The 16,027-nt window shown below is 39.6% G+C and overlaps 1 protein-coding gene and 2 non-coding genes across 3 annotated transcripts; 2 read left to right on the top strand and 1 right to left on the bottom strand.

The window, feature by feature from the left end:
- Positions 1-1,967: 1,967 nt before the first annotated feature.
- On the top strand, positions 1,968-2,075 carry LOC148574334 (small nucleolar RNA R71). The gene has a single exon (XR_015905699.1). It is a non-coding gene; the product is annotated as a small nucleolar RNA R71 (small nucleolar RNA).
- A 10,022-nt stretch (positions 2,076-12,097) lies between these two features.
- LOC148574332 (uncharacterized) lies at positions 12,098-14,905 on the top strand. The gene is made up of 2 exons (XM_088504472.1): positions 12,098-13,666; positions 13,721-14,905. Exons 1-2 carry the CDS (start codon positions 12,098-12,100, stop codon positions 14,903-14,905), a joined length of 2,754 nt encoding a protein of 917 aa, XP_088360598.1.
- On the bottom strand, positions 12,683-12,786 carry LOC148574333 (small nucleolar RNA R71). The gene has a single exon (XR_015905750.1). It is a non-coding gene; the product is annotated as a small nucleolar RNA R71 (small nucleolar RNA).
- Positions 14,906-16,027: the final 1,122 nt, after the last annotated feature.

The following is a 16,027-nucleotide window of genomic DNA, read 5'->3' as shown; positions in this document are numbered from 1 at the left end:
TGGCGTTCAGCGCCCAGAAGCTGCCCATTTTGGGCGTTCAGCGCCAGAACCATGCTCTGTTCTGGTGCTGAACGCCAGACAGATGCTCCTCCAGGGTGTAATTTTTCTTCTGCTGTTTTTTATTCCGTTTTCAATTTTTATATTTATTTTGTGACTCCACATGATCATGAACCTAAGAAAACATGAAAAATAATAAAAATAAGAATTAGATAAACATTGGGTTGCCTCCCAACAAGCGCTTCTTTAATGTCAATAGCTTGACAGTGGGCTCTCATGGAGCCTCACAGATGTGCAGAGCTTTGTTGAGACTCTCCAACACCAAACTTAGAGTTTGGATATGGGAGTTCAACACCAAACTTAGAGTTTGGTTGTGGCCTCCCAACACCAAACTTAGAGTTTGACTGTGGGGGCTCTGGTTGACTCTGCTTGGAGAGAAGCTTTTTCTGCTTCCTCTCCATGGTTGCAGAGGGAGATCCTTGAGTTTTAAACACAAGGGACTTCTCATTCCATTGAAGGAATATTTCACCTCTGTCAACATCAATCACAGCTCTTGCTGTGGCCAGGAAAGGTCTTCCTAGGATGATGGATTCATCCTCTTCCTTTCCAGTATCCAGGACTATGAAATCAGTAGGTATGTAAAGGCCCTCAACCTTTACTAATACATCTTCTACTTGTCCATAAGCCTGTTTTCTTGAGCTGTCTGCCATCTCTAGTGAGATTTTAGCAGCTTGCACCCCATAGATTCCCAGTTTCTCTATTACAGAGAGGGGCATGAGGTTTATCCCTGAACCAAGGTCACACAGAGCCTTAAAGATCATGGTGCCTATGGTACAGGGTATTATGAACTTTCCAGGATCCTGTCTCTTCTGAGGCAATGTCAGTTGATCCAGATCACTTAGTTCATTGATGAACAAGGGAGGTTCAACTTCCCAAGTATCAATGCCAAATAATTTGGCATTCAGCTTCATGATTGCACCAAGAAACTTGGCAGTTTGCTCTTCAGTAACATCCTCATTCTCTTCAGAAGAGGAATACTCATCAGAGCTCATGAAGGGCATAAGGAGGTTCAATGGGATCTTTATGGTCTCTAGATGGGCCCCAGAGTCCTTTGGTTCCTCAGAGGGAAGCTCCTTATTGATCACTGGACGTCCCAGGAGGTCTTCCTCCTTGGGATTCACGTCCTCTCCTCTCCTCACAGGTTCGGCCATGGCGCTTATGTCAATGGCCTTGCACTCTCCTTTTGGGTTCTCTTCTGTATTGCTTGGGAGAGTACTAGGAGGGATTTCAGTGATCCTTTTACTCAGCTGGCCCACTTGTGCTTCCAAATTTCTAATGGAAGACCTTGTTTCATTCATGAAACTTACAGTGGCCTTAGATAGATCAGAGACTAGATTTGCTAAATTAGAAGCATTTTGTTCAGAGTTCTCTGTCTGTTGCTGAGTTGATGATGGAAAAGGCTTGCTATTGCTAAACCTGTTTCTTCCACCATTATTAAAGCCTTGTTGGGGCTTTTGATCCTTCCATGAGAAATTTGGATGATTTCTCCATGTTGAGTTATAGGTGTTTCCATAAGGTTCACCTAAGTAATTTACCTCTGCTATTGCAGGGTTCTCAGGATCATAGGCTTCTTCTTCAGAAGAAGCCTCTTGAGTCCTGTTGGATGCAGCTTGCATTCCATTCAGACTCTGAGAGATCATATTGACTTGCTGAGTCAATATTTTATTCTGAGCCAATATGGCATTCAGAGTATCAACTTCAAGAACTCCCTTCTTCATAGGCGTCCCATTGCTTACAGGATTCCTTTCAGAAGTGTACATGAACTGGTTATTAGCAACCATGTCAATTAGTTCTTGAGCTTCTGCAGGCGTTTTCTTTAGGTGAATGGATCCACCTGCAGAAGTGTCCAGTGACATCTTTGATAGCTCAGATAAACCATCATAGAATATATCCAGGATGGTCCATTCTGAAAGCATGTCAGAAGGACACTTTTTGGTCAACTGTTTGTATCTTTCCCAAGCTTCATAGAGGGATTCACCTTCTTTCTGTCTGAAGGTTTGAACATCAGCTCTAAGCTTGCTCAGCTTTTGAGGAGGAAAGTACTTGGCTAAGAAAGCCGTGACCAGCTTATCCCAAGAGTTCAGGCTGTCTTTGGGTTGAGAATCCAACCATAATCTAGCTCTGTCTCTTACAGCAAAAGGGAAAAGCATGAGCCTGTAGACTTCAGGATCTACTCCATTAGTCTTAACAGTATCACATATCTGCAAGAATTCAGTTAAGAACTGAAAAGGATCTTCAGATGGAAGTCCATGAAACTTGCAGTTCTGCTGCATCAGAGAAACTAACTGAGGTTTCAGCTCAAAGTTGTTTGCTCCAATGGCAGGAATGGAGATGCTTCTTCCATGTAAATTGGAATTAGGTGCAGTAAAGTCACCAAGCATTCTCCTTGCATTGTTGTTGGGTTCGGCTGCCATTTCCTTTACTTGTTCGAAATTTTCAATCAAGTTGTCTCTGGATTGTTGTAATTTAGCTTCTCTTAATTTTCTCTTCAGAGTCCTTTCAGGTTCTGGATCAGCTTCAACAAGAATGCCTTTTTCTCTGTCCCTGCTCATAAGAAAGAGAAGAGAACAAGAAAAGAAGAGGAATCCTCTATGTCGCAGTAAAGAGGTTCCCTATTGTTAGTAGAAAAAAAGAAGAAGAAATTCGAACACAGATAGAAGAGGGGGTTCGAATTTGGTGATGATGTGAGGAAGAGATGTTAGTAGATGAATAAATAAATAAATTAAGATAAGAGAGAAGGAGGGAATTTTTGAAAATTAATTTTGAAAAGGAGTTAGTTTAGTGATTTTTGAAAATAGTTTTTGAAAAATGTTTAGTATTTTTTTTTCGAAAATTTTTGAAATCAAAAATAAAAATAAAAATAATTAGTTAATTAAAAAGAAATTTTTGAAAAATGGGGAGATATTTTCGAAAATTAGAAAGAGAGAATTAGTTAGGTGGTTTTGAAAAAGTTAAGAAACAAACAAAAAGTTAGTTAGTTAGTTGAAACAAATTTTGAAAACCAATTTTGAAAAGGTAAGAAGTTAGGAAGTTAGAAAAGATATTTTGAAAAGATATTTTTGAAAAAGATAAGATAAGAATTAGTTTTTGAAAAAGATTTGATTTTTAAAATCACAATTAATGACTTGATTCATAAGAAATCACAAGATATGATTCTAGAACTTAAAGTTTGAATCTTTCTTAACAAGCAAGTAACAAACTTCAAATTTTTGAATCAAAACATTAATTGATTATGTTATTTTCGAAAATTTGGTATAAAAATAAGAAAAAGATTTTTGAAAAATATTTTTGGAATTTTCGAAAATAACTAAGAATTTTGAAAAAGATTTGATTTTTGAAAAAGATTTTGAAAAAGATAAGATTTTCAAATTGAAATTTTGATTTGACTCATGAGAAACAACTTGATTTTAAAAATTTTTGAAAAAGTCAACTCAAATTTTCGAATTTGATGAGAGAAAAAGGGAAAGATAATTTTTTTGATTTTTTTGAATTTTTTATGATGCAAGAGAAAAACACTAAAATAATGCAATGCATGAAATTTTTAGATCAAAACAATGAATGCATGCATGAATGATATGAGTGTCAAGATGAACACCAAGAACACTTTGAATGTCAAGATGAACATCATAGACACAATTTTGAAAAAATTTTAATGCAAAGAAAACATGCAAGACACCAAACTTAGAATTCTTTAATGATTACGCACTAAGAATTCAAGAATGCATATGATAAACATGAAAAGACACAAAACAAAAAAAATCATCAAGATCAAACAAGAAGACTTACCAAGAACAACTTGAAGATCATGAAGAACACTATGAATGCATGAATTTTCGAAATATGCAAGATGCATATGCAAGTGACACCAAACTTATAATGTGACTCAAGACTCAAACAAGAAACAGAAAAATATTTTTGATTTTTATGATTTTCTAATTTTTTTGGATTTTTTTATTTTCGAAAATTATATGAAAAAGAAAAATAAGGAATCCAAAATTTTTAATATGAATTCCAGGAATCTTGCATTCTTAGTCTAAAGCTTCAGTCCAGGAATTAGACATGGCTCACTAGCCAGCCAAGCTTTCAAAGAAAGCTCCAGTCCAAAACACTAGACATGGCCAATGGCTAGCCAAGCTTCAGCATTTAACACGAGAGTATATTGCTCTTTGATAACAAATTGCAAGCCTCAGTCCAAATAAATTTAGACAGGGCTTTACAGCCAGCCAGGCTTTACATGCTTTATGAAACACTAGAATTCATTCTTAAAAATTTTGAATAAATTTTTGAAAACATTTTTATTTTATTTCGAAAACAGATGAGAAAATTTTAGAAATATTTTTAAAAATTTTTGAAAATAAAATAAAAAGAAAATTACCTAATCTGAGCAACAAGATGAACCGTCAGTTGTCCAAACTCAAACAATCCCCGGCAACGGCGCCAAAAACTTGGTGCACGAAATTGTGATCTCCAGGCTCGAACAAATCCTGGTAATGGCTTCAAAGCTTGGTGCTCTGATCTTAATTCATAATCGTCACAACTTCGATACAACTAACCAGCAAGTGCACTGGGTCGTCCAAGTAATACCTTACGTGAGTAAGGGTCGAATCCCACGGAGATTGTTGGTATGAAGTAAGCTATGGTCACCTTGTAAATCTCAGTCAGGCAGATATAAAGTGATAATGGTGTTTTCGAATTTAATATAATAAAATAGGGATAGAGATACTTATGTAAATCATTGGTAGGAATTTCAGATAAGCGAATGGAGATGCTTTTCGTTCCTCTGAACCTCTGCTTTTCTGCTATCTTCATCCAATCAGTCTTACTCCTTTCCATGGCTGGCTTTATGTGATACATCACCACTGTCAATGGCTACTTTCGGTCATCTCTCGGGAAAATGATCCAATGCCCTGTCACGGCACGGCTAATCGTCTGGAGGCATCACCCTTGCCAATGGCTTCATCTTATCCTCTCAGTGAATAATATGCTCACGCACCCTGTCACGGCACGGCTATTCATCTGTCGGTTCTCGATCATGCTGGAATAGGATTTACTATCCTTTTGCGTCTGTCACTAACGCCCTGCAATCGCGAGTTAGGAGCTCGTCACAGTCATTCAATCATTGAATCCTACTCGGAATACCACAGACAAGGTTTAGACTTTCCGGATTCTCTTGAATGCCGCCATCATTCTAGCTTACGCCACGAAGATTCTGGTTAGGAGATCTAAGAGATATTCATTCTAGCTTAATTCATGTAGAACAGAAGTGTTTGTCAGGCACGCGTTCATAAGGGAGAAGGATGATGAGCGTCACACATAATCATCACCTTCATCACGTTCTTGGGTGCGAATGAATATCTTAGAAGCGAAATAAGAAGAATTGAATAGAAAACAGTAGTACTTTGCATTAATCTTTGAGGAACAGCAGAGCTCCACACCTTAATCTATGGAGTGTAGAAACTCTACCGTTGAAAATACATAAGTGAAGGTCCAGGCATGGCCGAGATGGCCAGCCCCCTTGATCTAAGAACAATGCGTTCAAAGATGATCCTAATATCCTAAGATGATCAAAAGATGCCTCCTACAATAGTAAGAGGTCCTATTTATAATAAACTAGCTACTAGGGTTTACATGAGTAAGTAATTGATGCATAAATCCACTTCCGGGGCCCACTTGGTGTGTGTTTGGGCTGAGCCTGAGTGTTGCACGTGCAGAGGCCATTTGTGGAGTTGAACGCCAGTTTATGTGCCAGTTTGGGCGTTCAACTCTGGTTTTGGATCCTTTTCTGGCGCTGGACGCCAGATTTGGGCAGAAGGCTGGCGTTGAACGCCAGTTTACGTCGTCAATTCTTGGCCAAAGTATGGACTATTATATATTGCTGGAAAGCCTTGGATGTCTACTTTCCAAATCAATTGGAACCGCGCCATTTCGAGTTCTGTAGCTCCAGAAAATCCACTTTGAGTACAGGGAGGTCAGAATCCAACAGCATCAGCAGTCCTTCTTCAACCTCTAAATCTGATTTCTGCTCAAGTCCCTCAATTTCAGCCAGAAAATACCTGAAATCACAGAAAAACACACAAACTCATAGTAAAGTCCAGAAATGTGAATTTATCATAAAAACTAATGAAAACATCCCTAAAAGTAGCTAGATTCTACTAAAAACATACTAAAAGCAATGCCAAAAAGCGTATAAATTATCCGCTCATCATCCTCTGAATCTTGAGTTTGAAGCAGTTATCCTTTTCATTGGGCTTAGCTTTGCTTGCAGAGAGAAAAGGTGAAGTAGGCAGGGACTTTGACTCAGGACGTTAGTGGTGTCAATGTTAAGTGAAAGTGTGGGTTCGAGAACGTTAGTGACAATCACCTTTTTCACTAACGTTCCTAACCCAAATATGATCACGTTGACTTCAACGTTAGTGGCACTAAAGTGACCACTAACTTTGCCTCTTGGTCCTTCGCACACGTTATTGGGACTTACCTTTACCAATAACGTGGAGAGTCCTCCCTTGTCCCTACGTTAGCGTCCACGTTAACTAGGTTAACGTGGCTTCTAACGTAGTAATGCCAATCCTTCGAGAACGTTAGTGACACTTATCTTTGTCACTAACGTTCCAATGTGCCCCTATTTCCCACGTTAGAGTCTACGTTAACTAAGTTAACGTGGCTTCTAACGTAGTTATGCTAGCCATCTCCAACGTTAGTGACAAAGGTGAGTGTCACTAACGTTGGCTCATCATCTCTTTATCCACGTTAGCTTCCATGTTAACTAAGTTAACGTGGGAGTTAACGTTGCTTATGGTGGCTCTTGGTGGTTCACCCTAACGTTAGTGACAAAGGTAAGTGTCACTAACGTTGGCTATCAATTGCTCTCTCCACGTTAGCTTCCACGTTAACTAAGTTAACGTGGGAGTTAACGTGGCTTATGGAGGCTTGGCCAACGTTAGTGACAAAGGTGAATGTCACTAACGTTGGCTTCTCTTTTGCTTCTTAACGTTAGAGTCCATGTTAAATAAGTTAACATGGCTCTTAACGTGGCCACTTATGAGCTTGGTCCAACATTAGTGACAAAGGAGAGTGTCACTAACGTTGGCTCCATTTTCTTTCTTCCACGTTAGAGTTCATATTAACTTAGTTAACGTGACTCTTAACGTGGGCTTATGATGGCTTCGAAGGCATTATTGGCGATTACCTTTCTCATTAACTTTGCAAGTTAGCTCCCATTCCACGTTAGAGGTCACGTTAGTGGGACTAACATGACTGCTAACGTGGTTCTTCTTTGCTTCCTTTGTCCTGAAATCAAGCAACAAAGTGCATCAAAGTTCTAGTCCAAGTCATGAGTCATGCATCATCCAATTTGTCATATAATTCTTGCAAAATTCTCATGAAATCATGTAAAGTGCACAATGTATGCTTGAATCAAGATGTAAGTGAATATCTACCCAAAACTAGCTTATGTTCTAAGAAAATGCATGAAACTGCCTTAAAAACAGTAAAGAAAAGGTCAGTGAAACTGGCCAAAATGCCCTGGCATCACCCTGTCCACGTTGTCCCCAAGAAGGGAGGCATGACAGTGGTTCATAATGAAAAGAATGAACTGGTTCCTACAAGAACAGTTACAGGGCGGCGTATCTGTATTAACTACAGAAGGCTCAATACAGCCACCAGGAAGGATCACTTTCCTTTACCATTCATAGACCAGATGCTAGAGAGACTAGCAGGTCATGAATATTACTATTTTTCGGATGGCTATTCAGGTTACAACCAAATTGCAGTGGATCCTCAGGACCAAGAGAAAACAGCATTCACATGTCCTTCTGGAGTATTTGCCTACAGAAGGATGCCCTTTGGTTTGTGCAATGCACCTGCAACCTTTCAGAGGTGCATGCTCTCTATCTTCTCTGATATGGTAGAGAAATTTCTGAAAGTCTTCATGGATGACTTTTCAGTATTTGGAGACTCCTTCATCTCCTGTCTTGACCATTTGGCACTTGTTCTGAAAAGATGCCAAGAGACCAACCTAGTTTTAAACTGGGGAAAATGTCACTTTATGGTGACTGAAGGAATTGTCCTTGGGCATAAAATTTCAAACAAGGGAATAGAGGTGGATCAAGCTAAAGTGGAGGTAATTGAAAAATTACCACACCCTGCCAATGTTAAGGCAATCAGAAGCTTTCTGGGGCATGCAGGATTCTATAGGAGGTTTATAAAGGATTTTTCAAAAATTGCAAAACCTCTGAGCAATCTGCTAGCTGTTGACACACCATTTGTGTTTGACGCAGAGTGTCTACAGGTGTTTGAAACTCTGAAAGCTAAGCTGGTCACAGCACCAGTCATCTCTGCACCAGACTGGACATTACCATTCGAACTAATGTGTGATGCCAGTGACCATGCCATTGGTGCAGTGTTAGGATAGAGGCATAACAAGCTTCTGCATGTCATTTACTATGCTAGCCATGTTTTAAATGATGCACAGAAGAATTACACAACCACAGAAAAAGAGTTGCTTGCAGTGGTTTATTGGTGCGCAGAAATTGTGATTACACTTTAATTATGTAAAATTCATCGCTCTTTCTTTCCCTGGTAGTGGCGCCAAAAACATGATGCCAATACCATGGTTCACAACTTCGCACAACTAACCAGCAAGTGCACTGGGTCGTCCAAGTAATACCTTACGTGAGTAAGGGTCGAATCCCACGGAGATTGTCGGTATGAAGCAAGCTATGGTCACCTTGTAAATCTCAGTCAGGCAGATATAAATTGATAATGGTGTTTTCGAATAATAATTAAATAAACATAGAATAAAGGATAGAAATACTTATGTAAATCATTGGTGAGAATTTCAGATAAGCGAATAGAGATGCTTTTGTTCCTATGAACCTCTACTTTCCTGCTATCTTCATCCAATCAGTCTTACTCCTTTCCATGGCTGGCTTTATGTGATACATCACCACTGTCAATGGCTACTTTCGGTCTTCTCTCGGGAAAATGATCCAAATGCCCTGTCACGGCATGGCTAATCGTCTGGAGGCATCACCCTTGTCAATGGTTTCATCTTATCCTCTAAGTGAAAATGGTCAACGCACCCTGTCACGGCACGGCTATTCATCTGTCGGTTCTCGATCATGCTGGAATAGGATTTACTATCCTTTTGCGTCTGTCACTACGCCCAGCAATCGCGAGTTTGGAGCTCGTCACAGTCATTCAATCATTGAATCCTACTCAGAATACCACAGACAAGGTTTAGACTTTCCGGATTCTCTTGAATGCCGCCATCATTCTAGCTTACACCACGAAGATTCCGATTAAGAGATCTAAGAGATACTCATTCAATTCTAATGTAGAACGGAAGTGGTTGTCAGGCATGCGTGATGCCAAGGCATCTTAGGCTAGTTTCACTAGCATTTTTCTATTAGTTTTAGTTGTTTTATGCATTTTCTTGAGCTTAAAGTAACCAAAAATGGTTAAATGAAGAACAAAGCAATGAACCATCCAAACAGTATGATTTTAATGCAAATTCCATGAGTTTTAGTTATATTACTTGAATGCTATGAATGGAAGATTTCTCATGAAATTTTGCAAGACTTTGATGCAATTGTTTGGATGATTTCAGGGAAGAAGAGGCTAAGCAAGGAAGCAACAAAATCAATAAAGGAAGCTTGAATATCATATGTGGAGTTTAAGCTCCAGTTTAAGCCTAAACTGGAGCTTAAACGCCAGAATCAGGAAGGCTAAGAAATGCTGGAATTGAAGTTTAACCTCCAGTTTAACCTTAAACTGGAGGTTAAACGCCAGAATGAAAGACTCACCAAAGAAGCATTTCCACGTTTAACCTCCAGTTTAACCTTAAACTGGAGGTTAAACGCCAGAATGAGAATGCCACTCAGGAAAGAGTTCCACGTTTAACCTCCAGTTTAACCTTAAACTGGAGGTTAAACGCCAGAATGGGAAAAGCACCAGGGAGCCATTTCCACGTTTAAGCTCCAGTTTGACCTCAAACTGGAGCTTAAACGTGTTCGACCAAGTTTTCTCCTCCAGGGTTGCTCTCTCCATTTCCACGTTTAAGCTCCAGTTTGACCTCAAACTGGAGCTTAAACGTGTTCGACACCTCCAGGGCTACCCTTCTAAGCTTCCACGTTTAACCTCCAGTTTAACCTTAAACTGGAGGTTAAACGTGTTCGACCTCCAGGATGCCTCCTTCCATTTCCACGTTTAACCTCCAGTTTAACCTTAAACTGGAGGTTAAACGTGTTCGACCTCCAGGGCTGCCCTTCCTATATCCACGTTTAAGCTTCAGTTTAACCTTAAACTGAAGCTTAAACGTGTTCGACTACATGACTCTCCAGGGCTGCCTTCTTCCATTTCCACGTTTAAGCTTCAGTTTAACCTTAAACTGAAGCTTAAACGTGCTTCTACAAAAGGCCTCACTGGAAGTGTCTGGCGTTTAAGCTGCAGTTTAAAACGCCACTCTTGGAAAAGGTTTCTGGGCCAAAAATATTGCGGTTTAAGTTAGTCTGTGAGCACAAACATTAACTTAAACTTACTCTGGTATGAAACCCAATTGAATATCATGGTTTATGGGATTGGGCCTGAAGGATTGATGAGTTTGAAATTTCAATTTATTGAGTCATGTGTCATTATTTGATTATCACTAAGTTGGCTCAATGAATGTTACAGAATTTGGATCAACAGCCTCATCAAGATTATGGATCATAAACCCAAGGCAAAAGGAAAGCAGGGAGAGGCCTCAAAGCCCAAGAAACACAACAGAAGCTCAATATAGAAAGTGTATAAATAGGATAGAATTTAAGTGAAGAAGGGACTTTTTGAACTTTTACCTTTTCATTTTTAGCTAGTTTTCATATCTTTGTAGTTGAATTCAGAGCTATGACTCACTAAACCCCTTTCATTGGGTTAGGGAGCTCTATTGTAATTCAATGAATCAATAATAGTTTATCTTCTTCTTCAATCTTTTCTCTTGAATTTTGTTAGAAAGCTTCTCGTTCTAATTCCATTGGGTAGTTGTCTTGGGAAAGAAACTACCCATAATTGGAATCCTTCGGAACCTTGGGAAAGGAATGGAGGATTCATGCTAGAGAAGCTTTCTCACAGTGAATTGGATTGGGGTTTGGATGGATATTGTGACATGTAATCCTACCAAATTGTGGTTCATGAAACTGTGTGGTATAATCAGTGATCGAGCATCATCTCTTCTTATGAACATTTAAACCAAGGGATTGGGAATTTGTTTGTTTTTAGAGAGAATTGGTGAGCCAAGGGATTGGGATCCAATCATATAAGATTGCCAAGCAAAATTTAATGAACGCATTGGTTGAGGAAGAGATATACATGTTTTGATTCGGAGATCTCAATATCTCCTAACACCCAATGAATTCCCCATTTCTGATTTCCAATTTCTCTTTACATTCTGCAACTCAATTCTTGCAATCACCCCCATTCCCTTTTTAATTTCAGCAATTTACATTCTGCTCTTTAATTCATGCAATTTAAGATTCCGCCATTTCAATTTCTTGTCATTTACTTTTCCCGCCAATTTTACATTCCGCAATTCTCATCTAAATCTTGAATCCGCTCAACTAGAACACACTTCTAATCTGAATTGCTCACTCAACCAATCCTTGTGGGATTCGACCTCACTCTATTGTGAGTTTTTACTTGACGATAACCGGTGCACTTGCCGGAAGGAATTTTGCCGATCGTGCAATTTCCTAAATCGTAGCATAACAAGTTTATGCGCATCAAGTTTATGGCGCCGTTGCCGGGGATTGGTTTTCGATTGACAATTCTCCAATTGGAAGTTAACTAGATTGAGCATTTTTTTTTTGTTTTGATTAATTCAGTACAAGTTACTTGTTGAATTTTAATTTCTGCACTCTGTTACATGCTTTCTTTCTTTATGCCTTTAAATTCAAGCAACTAACTCACTTACTCACTAACTGTTTGAATTAATTCCTCAATTGCTTTAACCATACTCTTCCATTAACCAAGAGTATTTCACTTGTTGTTGCCTGTGCTGTGTTCTTGTATGACAGGTAGGAGAGGAGAGACATCAACTCCTCCATATACCGAACCAGAGAGGACCCTTCATAGACTTAGAAGGGAAGCAAGAGGGAAGAGAGTACTGGGAGAAGAAGAATCTGAAGGAGAATCTGAGGACAATTTTGAGGAAGCTCTAGATCTCAACATGGATAGAGAAGTTCACAACCATGAGAGAGCTGATGGAAACAATGCCATTCCTGAGAGGAGGGTTCTTAGTTCATACATAAACCCAACCTCTGGGAATTGTGGTAGCAGCATTCAGAAACCACCCATTCAGGCCAACAATTTTGAGCTCAAACCACAGCTAATATCACTTGTGGAGAATCATTGTTCATTTGGTGGGAGTGCTAATGAAGATCCCAACCAACATCTCACAAAATTCCTGAGAATTTGTGACACTGTAAAGTCCAATGGAGTCCAGGAAGATGCCTATAAACTGCTTTTGTTCCCATTTTCACTTAGGGACAAAGCAGCTAAGTGGCTGGAATCATTTCCAAGGGGGAGTCTAACAACATGGGATGAGGTGGAAAGCAAGTTTCTGGCACGTTTCTACCCCCCACAAAAGGTCAATAGGCTTCGATCTGAGGTTCAGACTTTTAGACAACAAGATGGTGAAACTCTCTACGAGGCATGGGAGAGATTCAAGGATTTGACAAGGAAATGCCCACCGGACATGTTCCATGACTGGGTGCAATTGCATATTTTCTATGATGGACTCTCTTATGAATCAAGGAAGGCTGTAGACCATTCATCAGGAGGTTCATTGAACAGGAAAAAGACTGTGGAGGAAGCCATTGAAGTGATTGAAACAGTGGCTGAGAATGAGTACTACTATGCATCAGAAAGGCACAACACTAAGGGAGTCATGGAGCTAAATCATGTTGATACAATTCTAGCCCAAAACAAAGTGTTTGCCAAGCAACTAGCAGAGCTTACCAGGCAATTAGAAACAAAGCAAGTGGCTGCAATACACACACAAGATCAAGAGGAAGTAAGCATTGAAGGAGGTGATTGGGAAGAGGCCAACTATGTGGGAAACCAACAAAGGCAATCATATGATCCACATTCCAACACTTACAACCCAGGATGGAAAAATCACCCAAACTTTGGGTGGGGGAACCAACAAACCCAACCACAAAACCACAAACCTTACAACCACAACCAACATAACAATTCCACATACCAAAATTCCAACCAAAGATCATACCAAGCCACACAAAACACTTACTCCCAACCACCATATCATGGCCAAAATAATCAACCTACCCAACCTAATCCGAACCAACAATTTCAAGATCAATTAAACCGGATAGAAGGAATGATGGCAACCATGAGTCAAGACATAACCGAATTGAAAAGCTTCAGGGATGATGTGAGAGCTACCTTAAGGAACCATGGTGAAAAACTCAAGAGGATGGAGTCTCAAGTAGGAGAGTTATCTCAACAGGCCCCCAAATCAACTGCAGTGTTCCCTAGTGACACAGAAAAGAATCCAAAAGGGGAACAAAAGAGAGTGAGATGGGAAGAATGCAAGGCCATCACCATATTGAAGGAAGTCTCAGAAGAAGAAGGAATCAGACCCTCAAAACAGGAGCCAGAAATCTTGAAGGAAGGTATGGAGGAAGCTAAGCAGGAAAGTGAAACTGAGCAAGCCAAGGAACTGCAAAAAGGCATGCTGGAAATATACCAACCAAAAGCACCATTTCCTCAGAGGTTAGGAGGAAGTGAAAAAGGGAGAACCTATTCAAGGTTTTTAGAGACATTTAAGTCTCTCCATGTCAATATTCCCTTTCTTGAGATTCTCCATCAAATGCCTACACACATCAAGTATTTAAAGGAATTGTTGAGCAAGAAAAGAGTTTTGAAGGGAGGACAAACGGTAACAATGAACAAAGAATGCAGTGCTCTCATCAAGAAGGACACAGTCTCTAAGAAAACAGACCCAGGAAGTTTTCGTATTCCTTGCATCATAGGAGAAACAAAAATTGACAGAGGATTCTGTGATCTAGGAGCTAGCATAAATGTGATGCCTCTAACTCTTATGAAGAGGCTACAACTGAATGAGGTGAGATCCACTGATGTAATCATACAACTGGCTGACAAAACTCAGAAGCAAGCTGAAGGGGTAGTTGAGAATGTGCTGGTGAAAGTGGGAAATTATTTTTTCCCCACAGACTTTGTCATTTTGGACATGGAGGAAAGCTACCTACACCCCATCATTCTGGGGAGGCCATTTCTAGCCACTGCTAGAGCACTCATAGATGTAGAACAAGGAGAGCTAATTTTGAGAATACATGATGAACAGCTCATTTTCAATGTTTTCAAACCTGCATCTGAGCCTGAACCAGAACATGAAAAACCTAAGGATGAGAGTAGCCATCTGTGCTTGGAGGAAAGCAATCCGGCAGCTGAAACTCTGAAACAGCCCTTGGAAAGCAAACAAGAATTGCAAGAGTTAAAGCCACAAGAATCAATAGAAACAGACCAGAAGGATCCTCCCAGCATAAGGGTCAATGAAGAAAGCTTCAAGAGAAAGGGAAAAATTGTAAAGAAATTGCCAAGAGGGTGGAGAAACAAGAAAATTCCCACTGAAGGTTTCTCTCCGGGAGATAAAGTGATATCAAGTCATTATCTGCCAATCCCACCTGGCCTCAAAACAATTCATTCCCAGCGCCCTCAAATGTTCACAATCAGGAAAGTTCTTTCTATGGAACATTTAGAGGTCATGAAGGAATCAAGTGGGGACGTTTGCATAGTGAGAGGAGAAGACGTCAAGCACTACAATCCACCCTAACAAGGGACAACCGTCAAGCTAGTGACGTTAAAAAAGCGCTTCATGGGAGGCAACCCATGTTTTTAGTATCCTTAATCTTTAGTGCTTTGCTTTACATCTAATAAAGCATGGTTTCTTATGCATGAACTTGAATCCTCAGGACAACTATTGATAAAGTGCACTAAACTTTGCATGTAAATTACAATTGGTATCTAAGTTTGGTGTGCCTGAAGGCACTCCCAAATCTTACTCAAATTGGATTCCATCTTTCATTCAAGGTGCACGACCAAACATTAAGTTTGGTGTTCCTTTTGAACACAGTTTATGAAAAGCAAGAAGTTCCTCTGGATTTCAAATTTCATGACAAGTATACCATTCGCATGTTTTAATACTTTGGTTTCAATTACTTAGGGTAGTAACTTTGTTTAGAATCAAAGAGCCAAAGTGACTATGATTTATTAGAATTATGCACATTCATTAAGGACAACCAATATGGATTTCATGTCATTAGGAGACTTTACCAAACACTAAGTTTGGTGTCCAATAATAAGTGTGCATATATACAAAAGTCTCGGCTATAAGCTCATGAAATCAATCATTGATTTACATGTGCAAGTACTATTCATCATTCACATGGACCGAAAAATGATAGCAAACTTGTTTGTTTGTTTGTGCAGGTACAAAAGAAAAGACAAAAATGGAGGAAAAAGACAAAGGGAGGTACGGTGCTTGGTCAAAAAGAAAATTCACAAGTCTTTGAAACTAACACATGGGAAAAGGAAGTTCTGCAAGAAAAGATAGCTACATGTACAACCTAATGCACCCAGAATACTTCCAAGAAAATGAAAAGCAATTCGTCCTTCTCCCTAATTCATATATTTACCATCAAGCCACCCTTCACAAATCACCCTAACCGTCCATTTTGCACTTACGGGCACTATAAAGAACCACTTGGGGAACGAGTTCAACACCACCAAATCTCCTTCATGCACATTTCCTTCATCATAGCATAAACTATCTCTTGCCGAAAACAACCTCCCCACACTTCCAACAACACTTCTTGCTTCACCTTGTCAACTTTAGCTTGTCACTTACCAAAACTAAAGAACCAATGGCAGCTTCATCTAGCCACAAAAGAAGAAA

Source organism: Arachis ipaensis, chromosome B2, assembly GCF_059453495.1.
Source record: "Arachis ipaensis isolate K30076 ecotype BB chromosome B2, ASM5945349v1, whole genome shotgun sequence".
NCBI lineage: Eukaryota > Viridiplantae > Streptophyta > Magnoliopsida > Fabales > Fabaceae > Arachis > Arachis ipaensis.
The sequence above is the reverse complement of the archived record's forward strand: the minus strand, read 5'-3'. Positions and strand labels throughout refer to the sequence as shown.

What these genes read in the sequence shown, in the direction of transcription:
- LOC148574332 (XM_088504472.1), top strand. Translation starts at nt 12,098, where the DNA reads ATGACAGGTAGGAGAGGAGAGACATCAACTCCTCCATATACCGAACCA. An exon ending in CCATCACCATATTGAAGGAA is followed by an intron (nt 13,667 to 13,720) that starts GTCTCAGAAGAA and finishes GAAATCTTGAAG; the next exon opens with GAAGGTATGGAGGAAGCTAA.